Genomic DNA, 13,874 nt, shown 5'->3' with positions numbered 1-13,874 from the left:
GCATTACCCATGCATAAGTAAACCCCTTCATGCTCTTGGACATTTCATAACTGGGTTGCCACTATTGCAACCCAGGTACTTGCCCACCTACTGATGAAAAGCCAATAAGCTTCAAAATGATGGCGCGTGGGTGGTGATATCCACCAAGAATAAGTAACATTAGTCTTGTCCATAGGTGAAGTGTTACTTATTCGAGATAGTGCTATACCATGACAACTCATTTTGAAGGTATTCACAATTATGAGATATATTTGCCGACTGGGCTAGCCAGGTGGGTAAAGTGCCTGCCTGGCAACCCAAAGGTTGCGGGTTCGAATCCTGCCTCAGGCTTGGATCAGAGTAAATGCAAAAACTTTGGGAGGTGCATTATGGCCAGAGAAGCCTATGCACCAACAACTAACAAAGAAAAGAGATATAATTAAAATGATGCTTTAAAACTACTCTGGTAGTAGAAATGATGTGTGTGCATTACCCATGCATAAGTAAACTCCTTCATACTCTTAGGCATTTAGTCAATAAATATCTTTTAGATACATTGTTTGTAAAAACTACCAATATAGATTCAGTCAGATTTCGTTGTATTTTCAGTTGTATACTATATATACAATACCCTCAGTTTTCACAAAAATATCATATTGTTTGCAATTTTTCATTAGTAAATGTTTACACATTTGCCATTTGAACCCTCTATTATATACATATTTTTAGAATGTACAAGTCCCCCACCACAAATCATTTTTGTCTGTGCCACCAGTTGATTCAAAAATAATAATCTTCTTTGGTATAGAGCAGGAGTGGCCTACTTAATTTGTGATGCGATCTACTTTTTTCCTTCAAAATGTGCCGCGATCTACCATCTCAAAAATTACATTGCACAAGGTGCACAAATTGAGGGATGGCTGTATATTTAAAATTTGTCGTGGTCGACCGAAATTAAATCTGCAATCGACTGGTAGATCGCGATCGACTCGTTGGCCACCCCTGGTATAGAGGCAAAGGACTTTTGGTTAAGGACATTAATGATTCTGTCCTTTACTGAATTTTTTTTTTTATTTTATTATTTTTTTTTTTGAGTGTGTAAATTTTATAACCAGTTTTAAATGTATAAAATTCAACAGGCTTTCCTTTATAACTTCCTTAGAATTTTCAATATATAAGGTCAATGATATGTCTCATTTACTATGCCAAGAGGACTGAGGACTTCATCTTTTCCAGCAGGTTCATTAATTCGCCACTTATTTTCATTGGGTCAGTTATTATGCTAACTCTGTTTTCTTTACTATTACAGTCTATTGGTATAGTAGTAAACGACATCACTAGGGTTGTATGTCTAACTTTTCTTCTTCATATCATTGAAGGGGACCCAAATAATTAGTCCAACACCAACAAGGTGGCACGTTCCTTCTTTTCTCTCTTCTTTCTGAATATGAATTTTACAAATTAATGGTCCAGTCCTCTCGCCAGTGTGTTTTCACATCTGCTGAAGTTTCCCCTTTTGGGTCTTTGTTAAAAATTAGGTTTATTGGACATTACCAGCAACTTTATGAATTGATGAATAGAATGCATCATGCAGCAACTGCTATATTTGTGTGTTTATAGCAGAATATTGACTTTCATTGGGATGTATGCTGCTTGACTTCTTGAAATCAGATTGAGACAGTTTAGTCATCAGTAAAAGTTCAGTACCAGCATTCATTCATTGCTTAGTATATATTTTACTAAGTAGAAAGCAGAGTTATAGGCGTTCAGCTTTGCAAAGTTACTTTTAATATACTTGTACATATACTTTTTTCCATATATACTATAGAAAACTTCTTAGAAGGAAAATGACCTAAGGGTATGAAATATTAACTACACAAATAAAAATGAAAATGTACATCACTTCACATACATAAGTTAAAGATCATTTTTAAGTACTATTTCAGAATTTATAAATATTTTACTCTACCGCCTATGAGAAACATTTTTAAACTGAGAATTTCTAATTGCTTAACATTCTGTCAATTAAACTCATTACCAAATACTCATACCGTAGAATGTAACTCACACCCTTCTAGCCAATGGCTGTCCCTGGGGGGGGGGGATGTCTCCTCCATTCGGTGATTTACTAAGAATTAAAATGATGCTATGCACTAACTTGTTTGATTACCAAAATGTATATATTGTTTAATGTTTCTAATATAAAAATAAAGAATTTCTATATTTAAAAAACGTATTAAGTGGGAAAATGTCATTATAATAATACGCTGTGTATTCTTCTTTTGGGGGAACCTTCTTTTGTGGGAATTTTTTATCCAGGTTCTACTATGTATTTATTCACAGCTATCTCCATATCTAAGGTTTCCGTTCAGTGACTCTGTACTCTGGGCATATTTTGGAATCAAGTAATAAGGCTTCAAATTTTACTTATAATTTGTAGTATACAATTTTGATGAACTTATAGTTACTTGCAAATTAATGTTAAACAAAAGTTTATCAAATGCATGATTAAGTGAAAATATGTGTTCAGTTATATAATACTCATTATTTCCTAAACTGTATGTATGGCATTTTTCAGAAATATATTCCTGTAATGAGTCGGCCAGTAGTGCTTTCTGGTACTCACCCATTTATTTGGTCTTCAGTATATGCTGATATTAATGTAAGTGAAGAATTATGTTCTTAGCTGAGTTCTTGCTGAATCATAATGCTTTAATTAATTTTTATTAAATGCTATTCAATATATAATAATGTAGAAACTTTGGAAATTTGGTAGGAAAAAATTGTTGAAGTTAAACATAAGAAAGGCACCTGGGTGGATGGGTTCTATCCAGTTATATTAAAGGAGGCAGCAAAGGAAGTAAGCAAACTGTTAGCCATAATCACGAGAGCATCTTTGGACTCGGGTGAAGTCCCCGCGGACTGGAGATATGCAAATATATTCCCAATTCACAAAGGGGGATCTAAGGGTGACACGAGTAATTGCAGACCAGTTAGTTTAATTTCTGTTCTGAGGAAAATAATGGAGTTACTGGTTAAAGATGCATTGCAAGATCATCTAGACAAGACTGAAATAATAATTCAGACACAGCATGGGTTTGTTAAAGGAAATTCGTGTCTGACAAATTTGATTGGATACTATGATGTGGTTACAAAGGAACTGGATGCCAAAAATAATTTTGATATCATATACTTGGATTTCAGGAAAGCTTTTGACACTGTTGTGCATGGAAGACTACTATACAGATTGGAGCAGTATGGTATTATAAGGGTAAGTTGCTACACTGGATAAAAGGGTGGTTGAGTGGGGGGAAGACAGAGAGGTAACTAATGGCACTACTCTTCATGGACTACTCTTCGTGGTTGAGTGGGGGGGGGGAAGACAGAGAGGTAACTAATGGCACTACTCTTCATGGACTACTCTTCGTGGTTGAGTGGGGGGAAGACAGAGAGGTAACTAATGGCACTACTCTTCATGGACTAATGTTATTAGTGGGGTTGTGTTAACTGTTTTGTATATTTATCATTGATATTGATGAAGGTATATCAGGCTTAATGTTGAAGTTTTCAGATGATACAAAGGTTGGCAGGGGTGTTAATGACAGTAATGGCAGAGTGCTATTGCAACGGGATCTAGAAAATTTGGGCAGATGGGCTGAGAAGTGGCAACTGAAGTTTAATATCGACAAATGCAAAGTACTGCATATGGGTAGATGTAACCCCAGAGAAATGTACCAACTGTGTAGTACTACACTTAAGATGGTAGAAAATGAAAAAGACCTGGGAGTAATTGTGCAGTCAGATATGAAATTTTCTAAGCAGTGCTGGCAGGTGCAAGAGCAGGTCATGGGATGTTTTCAATGGTATACAGAAATTTTGCTAGTAGAGAAAACTAGGTAATTATCCAGTAGCATTAGCATTAGTAGAGGCATATGATGCAAGAAAGCAAGCTTATGCAGCATCAACCAAAAAAAAAAAAAAAAAAGCTCCCATTTGTTTCAAATACCTGTCCAGCTCAGCCTTAAATTCTTAAATTTATTTAGGCTATACCTTTGTATAAGGCATTGGTCAGGCCACGCCTTGAGTATTGTCCACAGGTCTGGAGGCCTCATTTTAGGAAGGATGTAGAGTTGCTTGATCGAGTACAGAGAAGGGCAACAAGATTGGCAATGGCAACAAAAGGGTGGTCTTACCATGAAAGGCTTAAATTCTGTAAATTGCAGCATCTGGAGACTAGGCACCTGTGAGGCGATCTGATTGAGGTGTATAAGGCCTTGAATGGGTTGAGCAGGTTCAATTCTGATGGGATTCTTCCTCTTGCTCAGTTTATGAACCTGAAGGGGCATAAATTCAAATTGAATAACGACAGCTATAGATATTTGAAGTTTTCAAACAATCAACTACCTGCTGCCGGAAATTTGCCTTTAGCCAGCAGGTAGTTGATTGGTGGAACAAACTTCCATATATATATATATTTTTTTTTTTTTGCTTAAAATTAGTACCAAGGCAGCTAGGGCCATGAGGTGCTAATTTATAATATCTGTGAATTACAAGTATTCTAGGGTCGGTTTGCCTGTTGGATGAAAAACCAGAATTTATGGGATAAAAAATCCATACAACCCTAAACCAAAACTAATTTACTAAGTCATGGTATAAAAAAAAATAATAATAAAAAATCCAACCATAACAATTTTTTCTGTTTCAGTGGGACTTGAATGTTTGTCGGTGATCATAAAAACTGCTAGCCATGAGGGCCTTTGAGGATATGATCCTTCTCCCAAATTCAGAGGAATGGGAGGGAGGAATAAAAGCAGTTGTCTGGCACCTGCTGTGTGAGTAGAAGGTTGAATTTGCCAATGGTAACATGGTGTATGGGTTAGGTCTAGTTCAGATGGTTTAGGTTGCTTATTCTTGGTCTTATGGAAGGCCTTCCTCTGGAGGAAGATAAAAATGACTAGCCTGCAACTTGCTAGTTTACTTCCGAAATCCATACTTGTTTTGAATTTTATTTGTAAATTGGCTAAAATCTGTAAGCTCATTTATAAGGAGCAATTACTTTATTTTAAAAAAATCAGTTATTTTTTCTACCAAGAGCAGCATTTGTCGTGTAAATTAATTGTAAAGAAATATAGCAGCTAGCTTCCTGACCTAAGTAATGTTTCAGTGATTAGCCTACATTTTTAATTTAAGGCAGTGTAATAAAGAGACTGAGATGCAATGAAAAATGTTTTTTAGTGTTCTTAAAAAAATCAAATTAACAATGTTCAAATTTGAGTATGCTAAATTAAAATTATATATGACATCTTTTTTAATTTTAAATTGCTCTCTAACTATAAAGTAAACAGTTTGAGAGAAATATATAATATATCAAAAAATATCAAAGAGAAGTACCAAGCAGATGGCATTCAGAAGAAAGTAGAAACCATGTGCCTTACTTATCAGTAACCATGGAAACTGATGCTAGATTCATAAAATGGCACAGCCTGCCTGCCTGCCAAAAAAAAAATTTTAAATATATTTTGATGCCCTTTCTTTTTTTTCAGGAATTTTCTTTCAGGAACATTCTGAGGAATGTTCCTGAAAGAAAATGTTCTGTTTATGCTTGGCAGGACCAATAGATCAGTGGAGTTTACAAGGAATCATTTTCACAATAAAATACAATCATTAACTGTGTTTAGGAGTCATGTGGGCTTGGACCAATCTCATTTCAAATGGCCATGCTCCTGAACTTCCACACAAGTTAAAATCGTCAGAATTCTAGCTCTAATTACAGGGTGTCTATAAATGGTGGAACACTTTCAATAATTTATTGCACATGGTGTAAGAGAGATATACCATTTACTTATTTATACCATGTGAAAGAGAAAACATGAAAGTTTTCCAGTTGTTACTGCTGAGGTGGGTAGTTCCATCATTCACCGCCAGTTGGCATTACCTGTCGTTTCTCTACCACACGCATAGCCTTGTTCAAAGATGGTGGCTTCCAATTCCGAGAAAGCATTTTCTGTGCTATTGTTTGATAAGAACAAATGTGCAACAGACGTTCAATGGAAATTTTGAAGTGCGTACAGTAAAGAGCCACCAACCAAGAAGGCTATTTACAAGTGGCATAAGCAATTTGTAAACATGGGTTGCTGGTGTTTGGGAAAGAGCAGTGGCTGGCCTAGTGTGACTGTTAATAATGTGGAACGAGTGAGAGAGACATTCACAAGGAGCCCCAATAAATCAGTGCGGAGAGCATCATATGAGCTGCAAATGCCAGCCCTGACAGTATGGAAGGTTCTTTGTAAAAAAAAACTTTCTATGAAGCCGTATAAATTGCAGTTGGTGCATATGTTAAATGAAGACGACAAAGAGAAGCTTTTCCAATTTTGTTATAAACTGCAAGGACTGACAGAAGAACATGATGACTTCTTTAATTGTGTAGGTGTTTAGCGATGAGGCCACATTTCACGCCAATAGGAAGGTCAACCAACACAATTTTCGAATCTCGGGCACCCAGAAACCTGAAGAGACGGAACGAGTGAGAGAGACATTCACAAGGAGCCCCAATAAATCAGTGCGGAGAGCATCATATGAGCATGACTTGCTGAAGATGAATGTTTTTTGCGCTTTCACACTGAAAACTGTATGGATCTTTCTCTTTTGCTGAGGGCACTGTAATTGGGCAATCCTACCTCGATATGCTGCAGCAATGGTTGATGCCTCAAGTTCAGGCAGATAGTGATGACTTTATTTACCAGCAAGACAGGGCCTACTCCCCACTTCCATAATGGCATTCGAGCCTACCTTAACACTGAACTACACAAGTGCTTGATCAGAAGTGCTGGAGAAAGGGACGAATGTTTCTTGAAATGGCCACCAAGATCACCGGACATAACTCCTTGTGATTTCTTCTTGTGGGACTACATAAAGGAGCATGTTTATGTACCAGTACCACCTTTGCCACGTGACATCCAGGAACTAAAGCAGAGAATTGAAGATGCTACCGCCACTTTCACACAGGATATGCTGGACAGGTTATGTCAAGAGTTCGATTACTGTGTGGACATTTGTCGTGTCACACGTGGTTCCCACATTGAATCTCTGTGAAGTGATGTGATGTAAAAAAAAAACTTTGACATTTTCTCTTTCACCAGGTATGTATATGACACTGATATCTGTCCTAATCTTTGAGCAATAAATTTCTGAAAGTGTTCCCACCATTTATAAACACCCTGTATTAGCTTCAAAGTTTGAGGGTAAGAAATATATTGAATTAATGGCTAATCCCCTCATTATTCAAAACAAAAACATTTTACAAAATTCAGTCTTCATTTTTTTGATCTTTGCTAGTATTTTTTGACATATCTATAGGTAATTAATTAATTTATTTATTTATTATAAATTATTTTTCTGAGCACCCAGTTGAAATGTTTTTATAAAATTTTAGGATGTGAAGCTATCAGACTGGTTATGGGAAAAACGTGAAAGAGCAAAAATTAGAAAGTTGATTGTTAAAGAAAGAGAAAAAAAAAGGCAGATGGTTGCAGAGTTATGGGACTCTCAAATGATGCAGACATATCCTGACATCCCTATTAGTAATAGCAACATTTCTGAAATAGAGCAAGTGCACAGCCCAGCTTTTTCAGATATTATTCCTGAACCAGAGGTGGCTCGAAAGACTCAGAAGAAAAAAGTTAGTAATTATAATAACTGCTTTATTGAGAGTTTTAGTGTGTGTGTGTGTCAAACCCAACTTTTTGGTTCTTTTCAAATTTTTGAATTGCATATCAAAATTTTTGTTTTACATTTCTTTTCTGGCCCTTTTTTTAAATTTTTTTTTAAATACATAAAAACAAAATTTTGGTGAGGGGAAGTGAAAATAAAGAATATTTTTGTCTTTTGGTTTTTGAATTATATGCTTTCAGTACAGATAATTATTACTGATAGCAATGATTAGGTCATATCTAGAAAAATGTGATTCACTTGAATTTTTACTATTTGATTTTCATATATTTTCTTTTATAAATATCATTATTTATAATTTTATGAAATTTTGTTTGCCATTCTGTGAATCATTTGGGTAATTGATTTATACTCGTACTTGCCAAATAATTTAGCTTAAAGAGCAGTCAATCGGAAATCCATTTTGTTTTATTTTTGATCTAAAGACAACATCAGTTTGCATCAGTCTGGCTCCAATTACATGCTGCTTAGACTCTCTTCTACAAATTTCCTTAATATTGTAATATGATGATCTGAGTAAATCTGTTTGTCCTTTCAAGAATAAGCAAATAGCCTGTGTAACAGCTGTAAAGGCATCAGCCAGGGTCACTGTCGATGGAGGTGTAGCGTGGAGATTTGTCTGGGCACCGTTTAAGGGTACCTTATTGTACTGATACCACAATAGAACGCTTCTTGCATTTGGTACCGTTTCAGGCTAGTACTGAACCTGGTAGCAGCAAACTCTTAGAAACAAAATTTCTGGAATTATTTTACGAAAATATTAACCTTCATAGTAATACATAAAATATTAATTATTTAGTTAAGTAATTGGCTAATTACTTAACTAATTAAGTAATTAGTTAATCTTCATAGTAATATATCAAAGCAAATTATACAAGTTGCAAAACTTAAGAAGTGTAAAAAAGTCACCAAAATGCACAGAGGGACTTTTATTTTAATAGCTAAACTTCTCTGTACTATTGACTTGAAAATAATGTAAAATACTTTCATTCGTCCAGTGTTCTTCAGTTATTTATGATATTCATTATATAAAATTGCAGCTACTTTTCTCTATATAGTTTTATTAGGGACCAGAGGTATATTTAGATTCACTTTTTGCTTAAGCCTTTGCAAGAATTTACATAATAAAATACAATAGTTTGGTAGTGGCATAATTTATATTGTTTTTCTAAAGCTAGTAGAACCTTCCTCTTCATTGATTTTCTCTGCTTTATGACTGCTTGCATATTGATAATAGGATAATCCTGTGGATTATCCTATTATCAATATGCAAGCATTGTATGTTATGCTAAGGCATAGTCTTATTTGCGTTGTCACCATGCTCAAATGTAAATGTAGAGAAATGAATGGCTATGAAGAAAATAACGATATAGTCCTGAACATTAAAATCAAATAATACCTTGGTCATTGTTTTATCAATGTTAATTGCCAACTAAAATTTAAAAACAAAAATATCTGCAGTTTTCAAGTACAGACAATTAATTTGCTCAGAAGTGGATCAGTGTGAAAAGGGATAGTGCACCTCTATTTTTAGAGGTGCACTATCCCTTTTCTATTTTTAAAAATTATATTTTTAATAAATGTTGTGATGATAAAAGTTAAGGGAAATGAATTTGAGTAAAGAGTAAAGACAACATTTTCAGTTAAAAAAAAAAAAAAAAAAGGAATTACTCATTCATTTTGTTTCATTTAGGGAAAAGCATTACAGGTTATAACTTGAGGAGATATAAAACTCTGCTGAAGTGTGAACTAGTGTATGCATGGTTGAATAATGAATGTTATATTCATATTCAACATTTCATAATGAATTTTATGAATATAACTTTGATTGTTATGAAATGTTGTGGAAACTATGAAAAACGGAATGTTATGAAATGCTCAGCCATTCAAAGTGGCTGAATATTTCATAACATTGCAGATAGGCTTTTTTTTGTTTTAGTTTTCTTTAAGATATCAATATTAGTTATCGATGGACTCAACATTTTATAACCTGTCAATAGAGTGTTGGTATGTGTTGTTGAAGCATCAAGTAAATATAAAACAAGAAATGGCATTTCAGAAAATATTGTTACTCACTTTTTGGGCAGTAGCAGCATATTCTCTTTTACCGTTTTCTTCCTTAGAGAAAAATTGGCTGTTGGTCAACCAACACTACTTGAAATAATTATTATTTATGTTACCAGCTATGCTACTAAAATAATAATATTATGTTGGCCAACCACCACTACTTAAAATAATTATGTTAGTTATGCTAGTGTATACCTGTATTTTCCATTCATCATTTAAGATAGATAGGCAGTAATGCTTAAAATACCAGTGTGAGATTTTAAAAAAAAATTGACAATATGTCATGAACATTAAAACAGGTTGTGGATGATGAACTGATTGGTAGTGTTCCACAACGTTAGCAGAAAAATCTACTATACCTAACATGTGCTGTCAGTGTAATTTGTGTACTGAGAAATCCAAAGAAGTTTTATAACTTTGAGCAGAATATGTATGACTTCGTGAATAAATTTGGTAAAATTGCTGAACTTAGTTTATTCAGCTGACTTTCATGAATTCCTAAAACTAAAGCATGTTTCCTTAACTGAAAATCAACTGAGTTTAAGCAAAATTCATTCATGTAACAAGTTGGCAACTGAGTTTTTGGAAGTTTAATTTAAATATTATTTAACTTTATATATTAAATATAATCATTTATAGAGAACCAATTTGCCATCTAGTAGCACTATTCTGAAAATAAGTTTTTTTGAACCAAATTGAAAAATTAAGTATCAGTTCTGTCTTCTTTCATAATAATGAAAAAAGAAAGAACTGACTAGTAAACAAGGAAGCTTGAAATATAAATTATCCTAAGTCATGTTTGCCATTTTGACAGTTCTTCTTAATAATGGTGATTGTGAAGGATTCAGCCAGGTGTGGAGGGAACTTGCTTAGATATTCTCTTTCTGGGGAAGCTTTGGAAATACTCTTGTAGCCAAGTCTGAACAATACCACCATTATTATAAAGAAAACTGATGTTTAGCAGTTATTGTCTAACAGACAACCCATAAAAAAAATCACAGAAAGAAAAATTCTAGGTAAACTAATGTTTGAAATCATACTGTACTGGTAAATGATCCTATGGCCGTATTTTAATATAAAAAGTGTGTTGTCAGTGGATTGTAATTTCTAGTGCAGGATGGGATTAAAAAAATTTAATTTGCTTTCCTCTTACTTAAAAAAGAAGCTCCTGCTACTTTTAATATTAGATTAGTAAGACAGTAACTGGAAGTCACTGGATTATAATTCATTTCAGTGAATAAATTTGGCAGACTTAATTTGCTGGCCAGCGACTTCCTGTCATGAATTCCCAAGACCAAAGCATGTTTTCCTTAAAGCATATGAAAATGTGCTAACCACAAAACAGAATTCATAGATAGCATGTTAAATGATAACTAATTTATTGAAAGCAATAAATTAGGTATTATTTAACTCTGACTAAAAATATAATTGTATTTGTAGAATCACTTTGTGATGTAATAATGTTGTTATTGAGAAAAAAAGATTTTTGAACCAAATTGAAATGAATCAATTTTGCACTAAAAAAAAAAAAAAAAAAGAAAGAAAAAGAAAAGAGAGTGTTTCTGGTACTTCCCAGTATCATCGAGGGTAATAAAAATAAATAAATAAATAAATAAAAAAATAGATACTCTGCATTACTGTGAGAACATACCAAACTATTATGACAGAAGAAAGACGTGCAGTGGTCCTTGGTTGAAGAACTGACAGTTGCACAAGGAAGTGAAATAGCTGTATAACAAGTTATCACAAGTCATCCTTTGTATTTTAATAATTCCACTTCACATTGCTTGTATTTTAATCCCCTTGATGTGGGCACCTGTATGTGGTGAGGGGAGGGCCTTCCAGTGACACTGCTTGTCTTCCAGATTAGCATCACTGGATCCAACACCCAAAGCCTAGGTTCCAGGCTAACATCAATGGAATCCATTTGCAGTGCACTGTGACCCGTGGAAACTCGGAAAGGAGGATCCTGGTGTTTGAGGGGCACAGCTTCAACACCCCCACTTTGGTCCCTGCTTCATTTGATAAGACAGGTGGTCCTGGATGGCTCGACCAGGATCAGTTGGCTAGTGGGTTCACCTGAAAGGGTCAACCGTGTTGATGCCATGGCCACAGTGATTCAAATTATTATTATTATTTTTTTTTACACTTTCAATGATACTGGGTAGTACCGGAAACTCTTCTTTTTTTTTTTTTAGTATTTACTATCTCTCTTTTTTTTTTTTTTTTTTTTTTACTTTCATGGTCCAAGAGACTAGATTCAGGCTGGCAGGGGTGTAGGTATAGTGTTTTGGGTAGCCCTAGCATTCTACTCCTGAGTGCATTTATTGCTTGCCTGGTAGTGGGCATCCCTTTGGGCTCCATAGTGGGTGGGGAGCCTGGACACTGAACAAAAGCAAAAACAACTATGAATCCTGATACTTTAAATTTTCCTTCTGTGCCCCAACACAACCCCTACCAGAAAATTATATTAATGAAACAGAAAAGGCTTCCTCAGCTAAAAGACCCAGAACTGAAGATACATTAGGCCAACACCTTTTCTTGATTGTACATTCCACAAGTGAAAAGCCCATAGCAAAGATGTCCCCCTTCTTCATCCAGTAAGGTTTAGAAAGGCTAGCGGACTCACTCAAATCGGTTAAATGGCTTTGTTCTGGCGACATCCTTGTTGAGACGAAAACTGACAGAAGCTCTGAACAGCTCCTCTGAGCAACATCTATTGGCGGAATACCAATTATAGTGACATCCCACAAGACATTGAACTCATCTCAAGTTGTTATCTCAGAATGAGATCTACTTGAAGGGTTTGAGGAGGAAATCTGTTCAGAAGGAAAACGCCAAGGAGTGACAGCAACAAAATGGATGTTCGTACATAGGGATGGGAATCTAGTTCCAACTAGGAACCTCATCCTTACACCAATATCTCTCAACAAAATTAGAGCTGTCCATCTATAGTGTGCAGTGGATCCATACATTCCAAACCCATTAAGGTGCTTCAAGTGCAAGAAGTATGGACATTCCCAAATGGCCTGTCGTGGTGCCCTTTACATGTGCAAAATGTGGTTCCAAGGACCATGGGATGACATCATGTAAAGCTGCAAAACCTACATGCATTAACTGCCAAGGTGAGCACCCTACTTACTCAAGGGCATGTCAAAGGTGAAAGGGAGAAAAGAAAATACAACTAAAGGCAGAACTGAACATCTCATACCCAGGGCTGTACTTATAAATAGGCACATGAGGAGCTAGCTTCAGGGAGCTTCCAATTGCAGAGGCTCCCCATGCAATCGGAAATTTTTATAGCAATGTCTTCTTTTTTAATGCCTTGATCTAAACTAGGGCCCACTTGTACCTACCATGTTTACATTGTAAACAGAGACAGGTGAAATTTACTGAAAGTGTGGATGATTCATTTCTCCGAAAGAACAGATTAATTTCCAGAATAAAGGAAAATCACTCTCTCCTAATTCTCTAATAGGGTGTAACAGTAGAACACAGGCTGAGCACGGCATATTATCCTCATCGGGAATACGCCTTAATCTTTTTTCACTGGCTATAAACACAAAAAAGCAATGACCAGTGCAACTTGTATAGTATATGGGAGAGGAGGTTGTAAATATTAGTTCTTAATTTGTGCTTTCTACAGCAGCAGCTCTATTCCCTAAAGGCTAGAGGTGCAAACAATGCACACACAACCTCTCTCTCTCGAAATTCATTTGCTATATGGAAATTTTATTCACTCTGCAGAAACTATTTTAATTGGACCACTCATGGATTTGAAAAACTATATAAGCTGAGACCTGAAAACTGTAACACTTAGTTTAATTGTTGATGTGCAAAGTTAAAGTGTGATACGTAGGAGTACACACACTGAAGTAAATATAGGTATGTGTTCTGTCTCTCTTAAAGTACACTTTGTAGTTTAATAAATTTAGATTCTGTTGTAACAGAAAATTTAAATATCAAATCTATGTAATGTTTCATTATCTATTGTGACTATGGAATACGTTACCTTTATTGAAAGCTTTTTGTTTTCTCGCTCTTAAAATATGAATTGATTCAAGTGTTAATTTTTTATATTGAATCATTATCATTTATAT

General features: G+C 35.0%; 1 protein-coding gene across 6 annotated transcripts in view; it reads left to right on the top strand.

Annotated features, from left to right (window-relative positions):
• Window positions 1–13,874, top strand: part of LOC150091205 (voltage-dependent calcium channel subunit alpha-2/delta-3-like) — a 1,918,419-nt gene that overhangs the window by 808,151 nt on the left and 1,096,394 nt on the right. For all 6 annotated transcript variants that reach the window (XM_090374703.1, XM_090374689.1, XM_090374699.1 and 3 more), the window contains exons 14-15: window positions 2,558–2,641; window positions 7,412–7,657. In XM_090374703.1, coding sequence (XP_090230829.1) covers window positions 2,558–2,641; window positions 7,412–7,657 — 330 coding nt within the window. The remainder of the gene's footprint in view (window positions 1–2,557; window positions 2,642–7,411; window positions 7,658–13,874) is intronic.

The sequence above is a fragment of the Mastigoproctus giganteus genome, chromosome 1, assembly GCF_048544385.1.
Source record: "Mastigoproctus giganteus isolate SK-2022 chromosome 1, ASM4854438v1, whole genome shotgun sequence".
Lineage (NCBI taxonomy): Eukaryota > Metazoa > Arthropoda > Arachnida > Uropygi > Thelyphonidae > Mastigoproctus > Mastigoproctus giganteus.
Note: the sequence above shows the minus strand (reverse complement) of the source record. Positions and strands in the feature narration are given on the sequence as shown.